The sequence below is a fragment of the Amborella trichopoda genome, chromosome 7 (genome assembly GCF_054954075.1).
Source record: "Amborella trichopoda isolate Santa Cruz 75 chromosome 7, AtrichopodaSantaCruz75HAP2 v2.0, whole genome shotgun sequence".
Taxonomy (NCBI): Eukaryota; Viridiplantae; Streptophyta; class Magnoliopsida; order Amborellales; family Amborellaceae; genus Amborella; species Amborella trichopoda.
Window position 1 is genome coordinate 14,306,048 of NC_142342.1, and position 19,222 is coordinate 14,325,269.

Consider the following 19,222-nt stretch of genomic DNA (forward strand, 5'->3'; position numbering starts at 1 on the left):
AAATGAAACTAATTAAAATCTATGATTCATGTATTATTAATACAATTATACAAATTACCTTTATGGCATTACCCCTTCAAAAGTACTCAAATTGCGCTCACAACCAGATGAGGAAGTGGTTAGGTTTAAGATCTGAATGGCCAACTTTTGTAAATTTGGAGAACTACACCCATTTTGGCTCCACCAATTGGCTGCAAAGATATAGAATATATTCATAAATAAATAATAGAATTATAAAAATGAAACTTGATTACTTGAACTTGATGAACTTAAGAATATTATTACTACCTGGATCAATTTTGTTCCTTTGCCTCATCGCCACTTGACTCCCAAAGACTTTAATAAACACTTCTAATTTATCAGCTCATCAGCACATATAATATGATGAATATCAGGATCAAGGACTAGCACATCTACACACTTATTAAATCCAGTCATAATTGTGTCATTTGTGTGTATATCCTTGTCAACATAAAAAAAAAAAATCTGGGTTCAAATAATAAGCAGCTGCATGCAATGGCCGATGTAGCTACCTATCCCACTTCTCATCAATAACCTCCCAAACAAGCTTGTAGCGGTTCTTATCATCATCAAAATTTTGGGCTATCTCTTTTTTACATTTCTTCATAGCCTCATATATGTAGCTTATAGAAGCCTTGTCACTATCAACCATCAGAAGGACTTTGTCAAGAGGAAAAAATACCTTAAGAATGCCTTTCACCCCTCATCAAAAGCCTTAGAAAGGATAATATCTCTCACCTTCTTCACAACCTGATCCTTGGACCATTTGCATGCTCTTCAGTCATCCGAGGTAAATATCTGTCTCAACTATACTCTCCTCGAATGTATATTATCTAGGCACAAGTACCAAGTCGTAGATCTCGTGACCCCTAGCCTCACAATCTCTTTTTTCTTTGTAAATCTACGCATCACGCTAAGGGTGAGATGGTGGCTATAAATGAAATTTGTAACTGACTTTGCCTTCTTCACTGCACCTGATATCTCAATTAAACTGCCAAGAGCCTCAAGCATGAGGTATATACAATGTGTTGCACATAGTGTCCAAAAGACTCTAGGATAAGCAATACGCAACAAATTAGCTGCAGCAACATTAGGAGCAGCATTGTCTGTGACAACCTGTACAACAAGATGCTCCCCAACCTCCTTGATTCCCTTCTCTATAACTTGGAATATGTAATGGGCATCATGGATATGATCAGAGTCATCAATAGACCTAAAAAAAAAATCCCTAAAGGACAATTCACTAACAAATTCATCTGCCTTCTTCTCTTCCTATCACACCAAGCATCAGTCATAATAGAAACCCCATACTGAGCTCATGCATCCTTCTTAACATCTACAACTTCCTTCGTGACATTCACACTTTTTTTTCAAAAGAGGCTCTGAAAGCTCATATGGGTTTGGTGGTTTCATCCGAGACCCAAATTGGCCAATTTCCTCTATCGCGGCATAGAAGTTGCTTAGGCGAGCGGTATTGAAAGGAATGCCCACCTCATAAACCCGTAACAACATAATAAGCAGCTCTATCTCTCTCTTCCTTCTTCATTCTATTTTCAATGGTAGTTTGCTTCTTTGTTTTCTCTCCTGCAACCTCAAGATCAGGCCGAGGCAAAAAACTATCTATAGGGCCTCTAATTCGAGGCTTCTTACTTCCAGAACCAAAAGCAATTACAACTCCCTTTCCCTTCCCCCTAATAATGGATTGTTCTACCTCTTGACATCCCTCCCCAATCCCATCCACATCACTATCATCATCATCATAATGACCCGAACCCCAGGCCTAATCTCTGCTATGGAGGCAAATCTCTCATCTTTTTCATTTTTACCATACCCAAAAAATTGGTTATTTCCTCTTTAATAGCATTAGGAGTCTTTTTATATGGGGCAACATCCCCCCTGTTACCGGCAAGATGTTTCTTGAACCGGTTTATGCCCCCTTTTGTATCCTTCTCACAACAAAATTTGCATCTTATGCAATTTTTATCATTAGGATCTAGGTTGTAGCCATATTTACAATCGGGATCACCACTCCTATTAGATCCCTAAGAAGATATCTCAAAATAATACAACTTATACGAGCAATAAAAAAAAATCACTTACTTTAATTGCTCAATTTCCAAACTTCCACCTTATAGATGCTTCTAAGGAATCAAAATCTTCTAAAAAAATCCCCAATAGATTTATAAAACATCAAAAATTAAATCTAATATCAATGAGTGATGTTTTGATCAATTTCTCAAAACTTTGAGAAACCCTTCGATCCTAAAGAAATCACCAAAAACTCGTTTTTTGAGGGCTTTCTCTCTCTAAAATGCGCTCTAATGAGTTTTAGGTTTCAAATGAACCGAAAACCCCCATTCTTAGCCCCTTAGTATAAAACAAATTGACAAAAATAGCCCCCACCGAAAGCATTTTTCGCCTCTGGGCGGGGCACTGGACCTGGGCGGCTGCCTAGGCGGTTTCCTGGGCGCCTAGGCGAGCGCTCAAGAACCTCCACTGTTTTTGGGTGCCTAGGCCTGGGCGATGTACCCAGGCCCCCAGATCTGCCTAGGTGGCCGCCCAGGCGCTGAGCGGTCCGCTTTTTAAAACATTGGACCTATCTTCTCAAAGCAACCCAACGAGATCCATGACCTACAATCTCATGCATGGGGTGACTCGTCAAAATTGGCCAACAACTAGTGGAACCACAATCCTGGTAATACGAATTACAGCCCCCCCCCCCCCCCCCCCCCCCAAAGATCAAATCACTCGAATACATCACTATAGTGCAAGGGGGACTCTCTTTATGCACATATACATGTATCCCTTCTCAGGGTTTCTTCCTAGTAATATGGTTGTCTATAGCCATGTGGAATTTTGCTAAGGATTGGCCCTTGCTTTCACATGCCTACATCCGCACACAGAAGACCACAAATCTCTCCTAGACTACAAACCATCCCTGAGCATCTGTCCGACCTCAACAAGGGATGATCCTCTGTAAACCTTTTTCCATAGTGTCATGCCCAGGGGTCAAGGTTTTGGATGACCAGGGCCATAGAATGCCTAACCCTAGGTTAGTCAACTAATGCATACACTCCCACTAAAGCATATAATCCACTATAATTTATATTTACATGCTCCCACCGCATTTAAAGGCCACAAACCCCAACAATTTCGATGTAGCAAAGCACAATTTCAGTGCTCTGCAGTAGCAAAACCCCCGTCAAATGAGGGCCTTTATGTTGAGTATAGCAATCTCATAATTGGAGTTTTAAAGAGCCATATGCGAGGCAATGTGGAGTTCACTTAGGAAGAGGAAAATGCGCTACTGGGTGGAATATTGGATCTTGACAACTAAATTTCGATAATATACATAACTCAGGGCATTCTCCGAATGTTATCAAGTGAATAAAAACTAATCAATGATAGAACAGATTTTCGGTGAAACCATATTTACATGTTGTGTTGATATCATATATTTTAAGGAAGAAAACTTGTTGGTTAACAAAATGATAAGTTTAGGAGCACATGGGAAAGGAATCAGAGTTTTAGAATCATGCACCACCTCTTAAGACTATTCGTTGTTATTTATAGGATCGGTTAAGACTTGGTAAGACTCACCCATACCTGGGATGGACACCGCAGAGTCCCATACAAGACTCGACTAGTCATGTGTGAACTCAGGTAAGTGTTTCCAAGAATGCAGGTGCCAAAGTTGGACTTCATAAAAATCAGCACCTACAAAACCAACTTGACTCAGGCGAGTCAGGAATCAAAAAAGAGTTAAAAAACACTGTCCCAGAATGCCAATTGCGGACTGTCCCAGAATGCCAATTGCGGACCAGACTGCATCTCCAACTACATTTTAATGAATTTCTTCAAAGAGAGATGGGACAAATAGGGTTTGTTGTTTAATATGTATACAGGTTTACAGAGAGCTAGTGCAGAAAACCTCAATATCAGGTGCTTATGGCAGTTTTTTCAATCCTGTGACAAAGTATGATATTTAACTTTTAAGGGGAAGAAAATAACAAAGCAATTTATATAAACAATGCTCAAAATAGAGTTCCTATTCAATATGGACAATGCGCAAAATAGAGTTCCTATTCGATATGGGAAACACATAAAATGAAACTAGAGTCTAGACCAACATATTCCAACCCAAAACTGGAAAGTAAAGATGGAACAAATTAGTCACAAACTTTTTGGGAAACTATAGGATCCGAAGGGATACCTCTCTACGAACTTTAAGTTGTTCCTGAAGGAGTTGCCGTCCATTGAGATACAAAATATCAAAAGAAAAAATGCAAACTGAAACTTTTATTTCACTCAAAGTAACACCTTTTCGAGCACGACCGCTGAGAACCTGCAATAGGTAAAAGCACACACGATTTCAAATAGGATATGCAAAAGCAAAATATCGTATTGACCAAAACAAAGCAGAACATCATGGTTATCGAAAACACACAACATAAAGAAATTCCACCATCGGCAGGCAGGAACTAAAAACAACAACAAAAACACAATCAAGTCAGAAAATCAAAACCAAAGCCCAAACAAGTAATTCCAGTCAAATGTAACATTTTAGGATAATTATCAATGCGTAGAGAATATAACCTGAAACGGCAAAATCTTCTGCTTCTGACGATCATAAGCAACAACTTCGCAATCCAGCACAAAAGATGTAACAGAAGGCTTCTTGAATCTGCACTTAACAATAAAAATCAGGCAGTAACGGATTTTTAAGTAACTTCTTTTTCATTCAAGTAAACTCCTTCTAGATAGAAAATTGTAACTATCCCAACATTTCTATGTCAACATAAAGTCCAAAATTACAATAACAAAGCCACTCTCCTAGGCATATTGCTCTAATACAAGAAAGTGATCGCCCATAAATAATTACCAAGGAAATTCAGACAAGAGGAACATTTACTAAATTTCTAGAAATGGATACAGCCCAGTAACACAACTAAAAAGACAAACTGCCGTAAGAGAACGCATGCTCAATTCTGTGGCTTCAGGACTGTGGTTCAAATTCTCAATTTCATATTCCTGGCCATAGGCCTTACATGATGCAAACTTCTGACCAAGTTATACTTGGGCTTCAAACCAAACAATAGCATGGCCAGTATTCCTAATACAGAAACGAAACTTAACCATCATAAGAAATATGTCAAATTTAGGGAAGCAATAACTTCTAAAGTTTCAGAAACCCAACTCCTATATCTTTATGGAAACCCAACAAAACAAGAATATAGAATCCTAGAATCCTAGAATCCTAATTGAATGGGAGCCACATAGAAGCATTGGTTTTGTACGCAGATACGCCCTCTTAGGATGCCCTGGTGGAATCCATGCTCCAACTAGGATGCTTTAGTGGGACCCACAGCTCCCTCACTTGGTCCACAACCCTTCTTAAGGGTGTCAGAAATAGCAACATCACCATTGATGGCCAAAGTAGAATCCAATTATACTTTGCAGTTGGCAGATATCTTTGAGGAGATATGGACCTTGAGAGAAGTGGATCACATCTTGCACATTTCGCGTGAGCCCAGTATGGATTTCGACATTTTAGCTCAGGGAGGAGTCAGTACAATAAATTGTTTGTTCACAACCCCATTCAGCAGTAACTTGGAGTTGTGATTGCATCCACACAATCATTGCATTAGTCATCCCCTCTACTCCCTCCCTTCCTCCCTAATCACATTGCTAGGGTCTCCTACCAATAATGGCCTCCAATGTTGAGAATAACACCATAGGCCTGAAAGAAGAGCTCTGATTTGGATTCACAAGCATCACAAACCCTAATAGGCCTCAAGATGTCATTAAAAATAGAGTCCAAAGAACCCCAGAAAAAGTCACCAAGAGAGACCGACCAGGATTACCTAAAGATCTATGGACAAAATTAAGACTTTTATTTCTCAAGGAAAGGGGATCCAATGGACCAGAATGGTGAAAATTTTAACACGATGGGAGTTAACGTCTTTCAACATGGGAAACCTCAATGCAAATTGAGCTCCCTTGATATGAGAACCTCCCTAGCATATATACCTTGAAAAGGAGATACCTTCCCCATCTCTTTCAGCGACAAAAATGAGCCTAGACATCTAGACAAAAGAAATCAACGACCATCGAGTCCTGAAAGACATTCTTATCCCAATCCTCATCCCACATTTCGAAAATCTTGGATTTATTTCTAACTGTTTCACCAAAGTCTGTCAAAAATTATCCCAAAATGTTCCTAGCACATTCATCTACAAAAGCCTTAACAAAAAATCTCAAATCAAAACCAAAAATCTTTAAAATCAAATTTGCATTCTTTTTCCGCCATTTTATTTGATTCTCCTCTGTTTTTTTATCTATTATCTCTCAAGAAAACACAATTACAATCTGTTTCCAACTACTCTATAAGATTTAAATCATTTTTTGGATCTATAGCTCTTATTAGATGAAATTCGGTTTTTTTTTTTTTTCCTGATTGAGCTTCACTTTTTTTATTTGAATCTATATTGTTTTGAATTAAAACTATTTTTCTGAATGTTACTTTTTCACATTTGTTTCCTTTTTTTCTTTTTTTTTGGTTTTTAATCCCCCCTAAAAAAAAAAATTCTCCTTTTTAATATCGTGGGTCGTCAATCTGACCCTGGAACCCGTGGGTGACCATTTCAATCCTGCAGTCTGATCTTTTCAACACTTGGTAAACCACAACCATCTAAACCACTGACTTCCTACATCCCCCAAAATACACAATCATCTATGAACCACCTCTCGCCTATTCAAGTGGATCCTCCATAGAAGCCTCAGCCACAAAAGAAATCCCTTGAAGCAACTAGAAAAGATCCACCATTGCAAAGACCAGCCCGAAAGAAAGCACTAACAAAACTACATATTTAACATGAAAGCAAACTACTTAAAAGTGGAAGAAAGGTCTCTGAAGTTCCCTAGGCTTTGGCTTAGTGGTAAACACCCCTGGTTTGTACGTTGGAAGTCAGGAGTTCAACCCTTCAGTTAAACCAAAAAGCAAACCATGCCAACCTACCCTTCGGAAAAAAAGGAAAAGAATGTGTATGAATGATGTGAATGAATGTTTTTAAGAATATATTTCCATTTTTGAGTTGACATAACATGAGAATGTAGTGGTTAGGGACCCTCGCTTTAAATATCTCTGTATAAACTTTCTTAATGAAATACAGTTAACTTTTATCAACAAAAAAAAAAAAACAAACGAATGTAGTGAATCAAACAAGAAAAACATGATAACAAAATGATCTGTACTACTCCTAAGGCATTTTGATGCTAGAACATCCATAAAAATGAATAAATGATTCAGGTAGAGAACACAGAAAGTTTTGACAAAGAAGATATTTATGGTTATTGGGCACACCTACCTTGAGACCGAATCGACGACATCTGGGAACTTTCCAGTATTTCTCTCAGCATTCCTGCTGTATATCTCAACAGACCCATTGTCCAAGTAATGTATCTGTAACCAAATCACAGAAAATAATCAATATAAAAAAAAATAAAAGAAACCACCAAGCAATGATACAGCATTGAGGCAGTGTCTTAAAACTACCTGGGCACGTTCACCATCATACTTGTATTCACAAGTAAATTCAGTATCCTGGAACTTATCTAAGATCTCTGATACACCTTTTGTTGGCTTTGCTAACATTGGCCCAACAGGTACACCCAAAGTAAAGCAACATGTATCTGAGAGCTTCCTAACACCAGCAGAAAGAAGAGCAGACACAATTTTGTCATATATCGGAGCCACAGAGTAGACTTGTTTAACTATTTTCGAGGCCTGATAACACAATGAACCATATGTTAGCATTTCAGCATCAAGTGACAAGTTAAAAGTCTCAGCTAACAAGTCAAAGAGAGCATGCCCATCCAAAGGATGAAAAGAAAGAACAAGAAATTACATAGCTTGTCCATGGTCCACATTGGAATTATAAGTAGTTAATAGTAGATGGCTGTATTTACCAATATTCATGATGAAACCTTCTTTCAGATGAGGCTAAATTTCACACAGAAAGGACGTCATCCAACAAAGAAATAGAAAATTTATAAATTTTATTTAAAATTAAAATCCAATCAACCCACAAAATAAAGCAAAAATGGGCACAAAAAAGGGCAATAAAAAGTTGATTATTTATTAATCCAACTTTATTTAGTCGATAAATAGTATTCTAATATTCCTTTGAGGTGTAGTGTATGCAAAAGTAATCCCACAAAACACAACAAAAAATATTATGATGTGGCACGTTGTGAAACCTGAGATCAATAAAGTGAGCTGATTTTTAATTGATAAAGTCTGCTTTGTTTAACATGCCATGCTTTACAATCTCCAAAAATATAAGAGAGAGAGAGAGAGAGCAAGCAATTAAGTTCCAAATGATCATCTTCCTGGCCTCTTGTTGTACCTTCAAGCGGCTAGGGCGGATCGCTCAAAAGTGGGGATTCATTTAAACAAGATCAAGGTATATATGTAGTTGCACATAGCGCACATAAATGGAGATGTATGCCAAGCATGATTGAACAAAGAGAAAAACACAAGGCAAAACCAGGGGAAAAACGTGTAGAATCAAAGGGAGTACAGAAGAAAGTGCTGATTGGAATGGGATATAAGAAAGATTATGGTAGGGTAGAACTGGATGAAACAGGTGGAGTTGGGACAATCACCCCATACTAGTAGGAGGTGTACCACTAAAGTGAGACTTTTTAGCAACAACCTCGTGAGCTGAAGTGTTAAGTCCCCGAGTTGAGTGGTGGCCCATGTGGTGGAAGGAAATTGGCTCACGACCTCAAAATGTTGTATCCTCTTTTTAGTCTTCATAAGAAGGGGTCTACGCCATTTGGTTATTGATATTTTGGGCTTGTCTACATGACAATTAATCTTATTAGGAGTAGACTTCCGTATTTGAAATTAATATACTTTGCATGACATCATTTAATTAGATGTTTGGTAAATGCTAAACACACACACACATTGCAGGAATGAATCCACATGGCATGAAAAGAAGATACTACACCAAAGGCTCATAAGTTTGTACTTATATACCACCATATGTTTCCCTCCTCCCATCCCTCCCTCCCTCTCTCACTCACACACAAACATTAATGTAGTAACCAAGACTACTATAATTACTAACCTCCTCAAGCCGAGACTGGATTTGTGAGGATGGAACTGGTGGAACTTCAGAATATACCATTGCATGTCCCAGTGCTACTAATACTGTCTGCTCAGCCAATCCAATACGCATCTTCGTCTGCCACAAGAGATTAACATTCAAAAGCAAATCTAAAGTAACAATGACATCAAATAATGGGAAAGCTGCAAGGATGACCTGGAGTAAGCGGACCAAATATTGGGGTTCACAATCAGTTGCACACACAAGAAGTTCTTGAATTGTCCCTTGCTTCGCATCTTGGCTTCGCTTACCCGATTGCTGTAGGAAGTGAAGAAAAAACAATTGTCTGAAAGAAGTCAAGAACAAAGACAACATATAAAAATACACTTACAACCATGACCAACACATCCTACTAAAAATCAGACATACTACAGGCCAAAGAACTCTTATTGCAGATTTAAGCATTCCAAATTGTAAAGGAAAACGAAAAAGAAAGCTAAAAGCTGTGGGCCACGTAGACATAGTAATGAACAAAAAGAAAGTAAGACATGCTCTAAAAAAAGAATACAAGGAAAAAGGCCTGATCTCAAAGTAAATAAAATTGACAGTTACTTGTTCACCTAAGACAGACCCTACAAAAGATGAATTATTCAGTTCCCAAAGGTAAAGCCCATATCATTAAAACAGCCACAGACTGACCAATTAAAAAGAAAAGAAAAAGAAAACAGTCAAAAACTACGGAAACTTTCACATCCTTAGCCCCAATAATCAATTGGGGCTTTAGGGAACCTCATGAAATTTAAGAGAAATCAGGGCTGTGATTTACATAGTAATAGTGTCATTTCCGGGAAGAATCAAACAGTGAGAGAAGGCAAGCCAAACACATGAGGAGAAAACAGAGTACCTGAAGCTAAATATACCATCAGGAACATAATTGACCGATTGAATTCTACTTTAACCCAGAGAAATGACTTAAAAGTAACACTCCTTGGAAACAGTTTGCACTAGAAACACACATACACGCATGCACACATAGACAGACAGATAGAGAGACACATACATGTGCATACACACACACACACACACACGTGCGCACACACAGATTTTTATATTCATAACATGTATATCATAGAGTGCAATTGATATTTCAAAATATACAACATATTTTGTAATAGTACATACAATTTATAGCAGTGCAACAAAATAAACAAATATTCTGTAAGTATTCACACATTTTTTGCCTTTATATATATATATATATATATATATATATATTTCCTAATACTTATTGACAGCTAGAATATAGTCACACACAACACATGCACGCACACAGACACAAAGACAAAGACGAGCGCGTGCACACACACACATTCCAAATATTTTATTGACAGCTAGAATATAATCATAGAGATTTTAGATACTTAAACTGTATTCGAAAATGTATGGGAATATAAGCAAAACACAGCAATGAGAAGAAAAACACCTTGGCAATGATACGAAATTTCTCCAAAACCTTGACCACTGTAAGTGGAGTGACCTTCACCATCAATCGTTGGGTTGACCGATTTGACTTCGCAACAAGGCCTAAATCACCCAATTTCTGCAGTCAAAGCACTTAGATTATGCCCTAACAATAACATTCTAAAATCTTCACCAGAAGAGAAATATGTGACATATGGCAGATCCTCAAGAAAACATCAATCCATGATGTAATGCCTTAATTAAGAAACCATTAATGGTAAACAATGCACATTTTGTATTTAAACACAAATATGTAACAGTCCAATGCATGTAAAACTACACAAAATGTGTCTCATTTTTCTTCAACTAAAAAAATCAATGTTCCACATCACATAATGATGCTTCTAGATTTTTGACAGGACTACAACATCAGTCTTCATTTTATATTTAGGTTCTTGATGACAGCCACGTCCAATGCCTTATGGAGCATGAGTATCTCAAAAGTCCCTCAAGTGTTAGGTAGAAGATTGGCATACTCTAGCTAGGTTATGATACAAATTACTAAAATTGAACGCAAATGAGCTTTTGCTTTTGTTTCCTTTTCTCCAAAAAATTGTGGTTGTTTCAGATGGCCAAGAAAGTGAAGCTCAGGAGCATGTCTGAAGAATGGACCAAAAGTAAGTGGTCCACGCATCCAAAATAGAAGAGAGTGACTCATGCTTTGCAATATTGATTTTGGGATAGGTATCTTATGCCCTCCAAGATTTTGACCCATTGGTGAAGGTATTACCCATGGTGTATAGTGAGAAGGAACCACTAACAGGTCAAACTTACAAGGTAATAGAGGTTGCCAAGAAAGATATTAAGAAAACCTCTAGATATAATGAAAAAATCTATGGTCAGATTTTCAAGAATGAGGGCAAAAAATTGAACACCCAATTGCAGAGGCCCCTGCATGCAGTAGGGTACTATCTCAACCTTGCTCATTTCTATAGTGATCATCAATCATGTGATTGAGTCTAAACTTGAGCTCGTACTAGACTTGTGCAACATAAGACTCAACTAAGCTAGAAATCCGACCAAGTGAAATTCGAGCTGGATAACTGTAGATTCTCATTGGAGTCTATTGGGAATGACCTAGGAATAAGGCGAAGTACCAAAATCTATCCAGATGATTACAAAATTGACCTACTTTTCATTGTGAATATGTGATTTAAGTACTTCTAACTTCACTTATCATTTGCTAAATATACTTGAATACCCTTATTATGTAAAGTCACTTCATGGTAGAACACACATTGGGGATGGGCAAGGCACTTGCAAAAACTGGCTCAGCGATTTGAATTTCATTTGTAGCTCATCTTCTTGAGCGCACAACTTTAGCACATTCGAGATGGTTTCTAATTCATTGTTAATTTGTCCCCGTCTCCTCCTATATCCTATGAGTCATGTATGCCTATTAAGGCAGCCCTAAGCCCCAAACTTGCAGCTCATTTTTTATTTTCCTAAGTTTTAACCATGCATTAATGCATTATGCAAAAGGAACATAGAAGTAAGAAAACAGGGTCAAGTAGAAGATACTGAAAAATCTTCTTTACGTCCAGTACAACCATAGGATAAAGGAACGCCATTAGGAGTGCAAAATCAAACCAACCCATTTCTGTGAGACACGTAGATGAATTCAATGAGAGGTTTGTTAATGCTGGAGATGTATTTGTTGGAGAGAGCTCGACCAGGAGCCAAGTTTGTGACATGGAAGTTGGAACCTTATTGAGCCCTTTGCAGGCCACTAGATCTAAATCTAGAAGGACGAAGAGGAAAGAGTAAGACTGAAGTTTGGAGATGAGGAGGTTGAGGAGGAGATCATGGAAAAAGAGTAATATGTTGAGGAAGGGGATAACTATGATGATGATGGGTTGGCATCATCATCAAATGAAGTGCAGTTTGTGGAGGTCGAAGAGAAGGAGAGATGATGGTGTTCCTAGTGCTATTGGTGGTGGTGGTGGTGGTGGTGATGATGATGAAACGCAATCTGAAATTTGGGTTAATAAGATTGTGTATCATGGTCAATGTGGATTGTGGAGTATGGATTGATTATGACATAGTTTAGAATTATCTTTGAATTTCAAGTTTCAAGTCATATGTTTTGAGTTTGAGAAAGTACAACATAGTAGCACACAAAACACTTGTTACTTAAGTGTAGCACACAAAAAACTTTTCTTTTTAAATACTTGTTACTTAAGTCCAATTAGGGGTGTCTAGTATCCAACCCAAATCCCTAATAACCTCCTAAAGGCCTCCAAACCCCCCACAACCTCTGTAAACTAGGAGACTGCCCGACTGCCTTGACAACCCAATCCGCATTCTTAAATATTCTACATACTTAAGCGCTTGGTATATTGACGTAATCTTTTGTGTTCCATTGAATTTAATGAATGCCTTTTGTTACCATGTATCATTCTAATTTAACTCTAAATTATATTAGAGTAGAGAAAGAAATGCCTTTTTTACTCTTTATCAACGACTTAGACAATGAAAATGTTAAAGACAATTTACTGAATTAAAATGCATACTTAGTGTTAAAAACACGAATTCGGCCACCGACATGGTCAGGGTTCCTGGTCCCTATGCCGACAAAGCAGCTGCCTAGATTTTTGGGCAGCCCAAAGTGGAAGGGATGGGGGGAGGGCCATGGGGTTTGAGTGACCTATGCTTTTTTTTCTTTTTCTTTTTTTTAAGATGGTAACAATTGGGGTTTGATGGATGCCTATCCAATAATATTGGACGAACACTTTTTTAACAATTCCTTTTTAATGTGATGATGTTGGACAATTGTTACTTTTTTTTTTGTTTCTTTTTTAATGTGAAACGGTTGGACAGTTTTTAGCACTCAAGTGCATACACCATGTGACTCTCTCTCTCTCTCTCTCTCTCTCTCTCTCTCTCTCTCTCACCAAGTAATCATTAAGTCAACCAAGTAATCATTAAACATTGTATCAACTTCGCACTATATCTCAATTACTATTTCTCTCTCTAGCACTTGTGTGTGCTTCTCGATTCTTGTAGGAGCTCTATCTCTCTCTTTAGAATTTTAGCAAGCCTCTTAACTCTTGCATGGTTGACATCTGAGGAGGCTCTTGCTCTCTATATGGCATGCAAGCAAATCCATCTCTCTAGCATTTAAGCAGGCATCCGTTTTTTGGCCCCCGTTGACACCCGAATTGGGCAAAAGGCAAGGCCCTAGTGTAATGACCATCCTGCGCACCAACCTACCCCCAAGCAATGCGCCCAGAGCCCTTGGCTACCTAGGCGCCTGGGCAAGCGAATTTTTCATCATTGATGCCAACTATCACATAAATCACAGAATAATTTTATTCATTGCCATATAATTCTATATTTTAAAAACTTTCTTTTTTCTTTTTTCTTTTATTTTGCCTGCATTAGGAGTGATATGCCCACATTGAAGCTGCATCGAGGCACATGGTGCATCGGATGCCCCTAGCACCTCCAACTATATTCCTCATATGATAACCTTGCTCTAATCCTCCCTTCCCCCTGGGCATATGCATCTCCTTCCATGCCCTAAGCAGGTTCACATATTGAATGGCTACCTTTCCTTGATCCTTTCCTAAATCTAGGACTCCAAATCACTTTCACCAACCCTCTAATAGCAATCTCTAATCATGAGTCTCAAGATCAAGGCTACATTAGACAACTCTAAGAATGCCACTGGTAAATGGTAAGTCTTTGAGCTATCCCAAAAAGATTGGGTCCCATAACTAGGTAAAAATTCAAACCATTTTCCAACTACCCATCTCCCAAACTGCTTTCCATAAGGATGATATCGCCATACAAGATATAGATGAACTAACAAGCTTCATGGTCATCCACTATAATTCTTATGAATGAAATCTCACCACAAGCCCTCAACTTCCTCTACCTTGTCATGGTTGTCATTCATCCAATAAAGTTTTCTCCCCACAATTTGGACATCCAGACCTCCCCCCATTTGATCCAATGATAACTATGGGAAGCATTACCTCCATTCCTTAAGAACTTCTGTATCATTTTCAATTTATCTACAATCAAAAGTGGCATATGATGCAATGACATAAAAGTAAATAGGACGAATAGAAAGAGTGGCTTCAATAATAGTAAACCTTCCTCACAAAGAAAGGAAATGCCAGTTCCAAGGAGCAATCAGTCACTCGAATCTTTCTATTACGAAGTGTTCATTGCAAAGTACAAATATAAAATATCTTTCAACCAAGGGGTACTTGCCAAACTTTTCACTCTGCACATTTCCACATTCAGTCTCATCATCATTCCTTGCTTGAGATAGATGTGAAGCGCTGAAAGCACCTCCAAACACAAGAGTTCACAAATTTTCCATTTACACTTCCTTAGAAGCACAAAAAGATAAGAGCGCCATACGAAGGTGGAAATAATACCTTTCCCCAGCAACGTTAAAGCAACTAACCAAATCCAAGGAAGATTTCCTTGTCTGCTAATATAATGAAAGCCCTGAACCCCTTGAACCAAAATAGCGGATAGAAAAGGAAAGAGACTATTGCCCTACCTCAATCCCCAAAAGCATCCAAAGTAACTTTGAGAAGCCTCATTGATCAAATGAAGAACCATAGAGAGCTTGCTATTATTCTCTTGACAAAAAAAAAAGTTGAGGTTCCACACCGTAATAATCATAAGGAATACAGTGTTACTCACTATGATTTATTATGAACCAGCTGAATGAGAACATGGTAGTTTTGGAAAAATTAATAGTTGTACAACTTCACAAAGATTCTGGCGAGCTAGATCAGAACATGATCTGACGAAAGATAAGGTGCCCGTAAGAAGGTCAAATCCTCTGTAAATGAAAGAAGAACCTTAATTGGATAAGGGACGACTCCTTCATCATCTAAAGCTTTACGTAAAATATTCTCTGTACATTGAAAAATTGACACTACTCTATTGTCATGACAGACTAAGATACCCATGTAATTCAACATCACGAGTAGTAACTAACGTAATTTTATCCTTTGCATGCTAATCAAATTCTCACCATATGGATTTACTAATACACTGGCTTCACATCTGTTGGTTCCGTTTCATCTCAAGCTGATCAGTTGGATCCTCATATAGGATGAGATTGCCTAATTTCATAAAGAGAAAGTAAATTAAACAAAATGAAATTTTAATCCAACTTGAGAAACATAAAAGAGCCATGCTGTGGTGGAAGAATTCCCAGTTTCCACATAACCAACCAATTTCTAGCAACCATTGTTGGAAAAAACCCCAATTAAACTAAGCAGAAACTGTAATAGTACACTCTTATCGGTATTTGAAATTAAGACCAGAAGTCCAGACATGACAATCACAAAATTGATCAAGGTATACCATTTTCGTCTTGACTTGAACAAGTTTAGTAGTGACTTACTGCAGAAGCATAGAAGATTTGTTATTTAGATATTACATACTAAAGAAAATGCATCATTGGGGCTAGAAATGCTCTTTACTCCTAACGCAGCTGATGTTGCAACATGCTTTATTCACCGAGCAATACAAGCAAGCAAACAAACAAACAAACAAAAAGAACACAGACTACAGAGTGGTCGATCACAAGACTGAACCTTGTTTAAGAAATTGAACGAAAAAATCAAAGATAAACAAAAAATAAAAAAATCAACAACATTCAACATATGAACCAACCAATGCAAGAACAAAAAAAGGGCTCCATCACAGAATGAAATTCAAAGCCTCCAATGAAGACAGAAAACAAAAATACACAACCTAACGCTACAAGCCCATTAAATTCATATTAAAGGCCTTATGCAATCCTCACATTGAACTGTTTCTTGACTGTCTCATCCTTCATCCCATAAGACAGAGCAAGAGCCTTGATGATGGAAGCATCTCCAATTCCAAGCTCCACTCCTTCATGAGCAGGAGCAATCTTGTTAGCAGCCAAATAAACCACATGAATTAGGTCATCAGGGGTCGTAGCAATCACAGTTCTAAAAACATTGCAAAGAATCTCAGTAATGGCGATTCTCCCTGACTCATTCGCTATCAAATCGAGAGCCCGGGCAAGTAAAATAAAAGGGACTCTCTCTCCACTCTTCCAAAAAGCAGCTCTCTCTGGCTTGAAATCAATGGCTTTCTTTAAGAGCTCTGAAATTTTGTCATCTAAATTGAATTCTTCAGTTTCCACAGAGGGTTCTTGTTCTTTTGAGGCCACTTCCTTTTTGGCGTTTTCAATAGCTGTGTGCTTTAATGGAGGTCGACCTTTCTTGTCCTTGGCTGCGCGTGCACCAGCCATCAGGACATCGTTGATCGTGCGAGTGGACATGAAGGAAAGAGAAAAGGGGGGTTTCGAGTTCAAGGGGAATTTGCAGGCCTGGAAGGATGCTGGGGGAGAGAGAAAAGCCCTAATTCTCATAATGTGGCAAAGGCCTAAGGGGATGCCCCTTACGGCCAGTGTTCCGAGGTGGAGAGGACACGATGGTGTTGTGAGAGAGGGAGTGTAGCTTTCTATTATCGGACCGCATTTTACAAAGTTCCAGAGCCCTACTGTCTGAACTCACTTTATACGTTACCTGAGCCCTACTACCAGACCGCACCTTGCATAGTGCCGAACCGCTACTGCCAAACCACATTTACACAGTATCGGAGCCCACATTTTGGTAGGATAGAGGGGAGAGATGCGTGGGTAAGGTAAAAAAGTAAGGTAGAGTAGTTTATGGATTTTTTTTGGTTTGGGGGTATTTGTATGAAAGTATATATTGGGAAAAAAAGTGAGAAACAAAGTTAGGTTGGGTAAGTTGCATAAAAAATGTAGCCTTAGGGTTTTTTTGTAATTTTTTCTAAATATATTTATCATCCAATATGAAAAATAGATTTGCTTTATATATATACGATATACTATATATACCATAGGGTGTGCAAACTTAAACAATCCAATTAAAGCACACCTCCAAATTTTAGCATAACATGTAATTTTGGGGAAAAAAATTCTTACAATTTTCTCAAAATCTATTGTCAATATAAATTCTTACAAAATAAATTTATCTATGCTATTCTTATATCCAATACTCATATGCTAAGTTTATTATATTTCACTGTTTTATTATAATAACAAAATGTTAGTAATCTTTTAAATAGAGTCATACTTTATTTGAAAATTAATGGAAACAATCATGTCGTTTAGAAGCAAACATTATCCTGAGCAAATGAAATAAAAACAAATTTTTATATTGTTTACCCTTCCTAAAATTGATGCATTAAAGATAGATAGAGATACTTTTCAATTTTAATATTAAATAATTTATGTCTACTAAGATGATAAAGATTCCCATTAATTTTGGAAAGTGAATGAGAAATTCTTGGAGATTCTAAAAGATATCCTTTGCGGGATATGTAGGAATTTTAGGAGTGCTACAAGGATTTTCATGTTTTTGGGAGAGAATAAGTGAACCAGACAGAGGAAGATAACTTTAGACTTTTGATCATTTTAAATAGTTTATACAGTAAATCCTCACATTCCATTTCTTGTAAACACTTCAATCTTCTCACTTTTTCAAATTATTTGTCAACTGATGGTTATGGATCACAAGTATTGTTTCTCTATCTTTCTTTGGCGATATATCGATACTACAGTGGTTTTCGCCACCTCTTTTTATCTTCTTGAAACCAACATCTATTTCGAGTCTCTTCAACCTTTTCCACTTCGACAATGTACTATGCATATCTTTATTCTTAATATATAAGTTAGCAAGGAGGCATGTCTTTTATCTTCTTTTCTTTTTTCTTTTTAATGGGTAATTTAACATGAGAGAGGCACCACTACGTAGTAGGAATGAAACTCAAGATGTAATGTTGCGGCACCCCACCATCACCAGACCACCTAGCCTTGAGCTCATCTATATATATATATATATATGAAAATACTATGCAACCCCTATAGGCGAAAAAAATGAACAGTGATTTCACCTATGTTCATCAACATTCAAAGTTCATCGCATGGTCACGTTTGTCTGATAGAGTTTTATTTTTCTTTTTTTTTTTCTACAATCGGAATGGTCTAAAATTGAAATGTGTGTTCATCAAAAACAGGAGAATCTAATAAAAATATAAAAAAATAATTTACAGAATATAAATTGACCAAAATACCTTTGAAAATTTATGAGGGTATTTTGGTAAATTTATATTTTACAAAATATTTTTTCATATTTTTATTAGGTGCGCCTCACTAATATGTACACATATTCCAAATTTCAGATCATTTCGATTTATAAAAAGAAAAAATTAAACACTACCGGACAATCATGACCGTGCGATGAACTTTGGACAGTGATGAATATAGGCAAAATCACTGTTCTTTTTCGCCTATAAGCATTGAGAAGAGTTATATATATATATGACACAGATCTCTAGAAAAGTCAAGTCCCACACCCATTTGATAACCTTTTTAGAGATCTGTACCAAATTTAATGGTGATCCTTTGAGATCCTACACACATGGGTGTGGGTGGGTCTCATAGGATCAGTACTCGTATATATATATATATATATATAGGAATATACTACAAAATGCCTATAGGCGAAAATGAACAGTAATTACACCTA

The 19,222-nt window shown here is 37.4% G+C and overlaps 1 protein-coding gene across 14 annotated transcripts in view; it reads right to left on the minus strand.

Moving 5' to 3' along the window:
- Positions 1-17,151, minus strand: part of LOC18428563 (DNA ligase 1) — a 35,469-nt gene extending 18,318 nt beyond the window's left edge. For 2 of the 14 annotated variants that reach the window (XR_016059396.1, XR_016059397.1), the window contains exons 1-10: positions 16,441-17,151; positions 10,621-10,737; positions 9,354-9,455; positions 9,159-9,275; positions 7,577-7,807; positions 7,389-7,483; positions 4,618-4,705; positions 4,235-4,366; positions 3,628-3,738; positions 59-191 (exon numbers count right to left, since the gene is read on the minus strand). Coding sequence is in view for 8 of the 14 variants with exons in the window: in XM_088872210.1 (XP_088728336.1) it covers positions 3,628-3,738; positions 4,235-4,366; positions 4,618-4,705; positions 7,389-7,483; positions 7,577-7,807; positions 9,159-9,275; positions 9,354-9,455; positions 10,621-10,737; positions 16,441-17,037 (1,590 nt within the window). In the remaining 6 variants the exon portion in view is untranslated. Of the gene's footprint in view, positions 1-58; positions 192-3,627; positions 3,739-4,234; positions 4,367-4,617; positions 4,706-7,388; positions 7,484-7,576; positions 7,808-9,158; positions 9,276-9,353; positions 9,484-10,620; positions 10,738-16,440 lie in introns of all 14 variants that reach the window. The other 12 variants (XR_016059398.1, XR_016059399.1, XR_016059401.1 and 9 more) reach the window with 11 other exon arrangements.
- Positions 17,152-19,222: the final 2,071 nt, after the last annotated feature.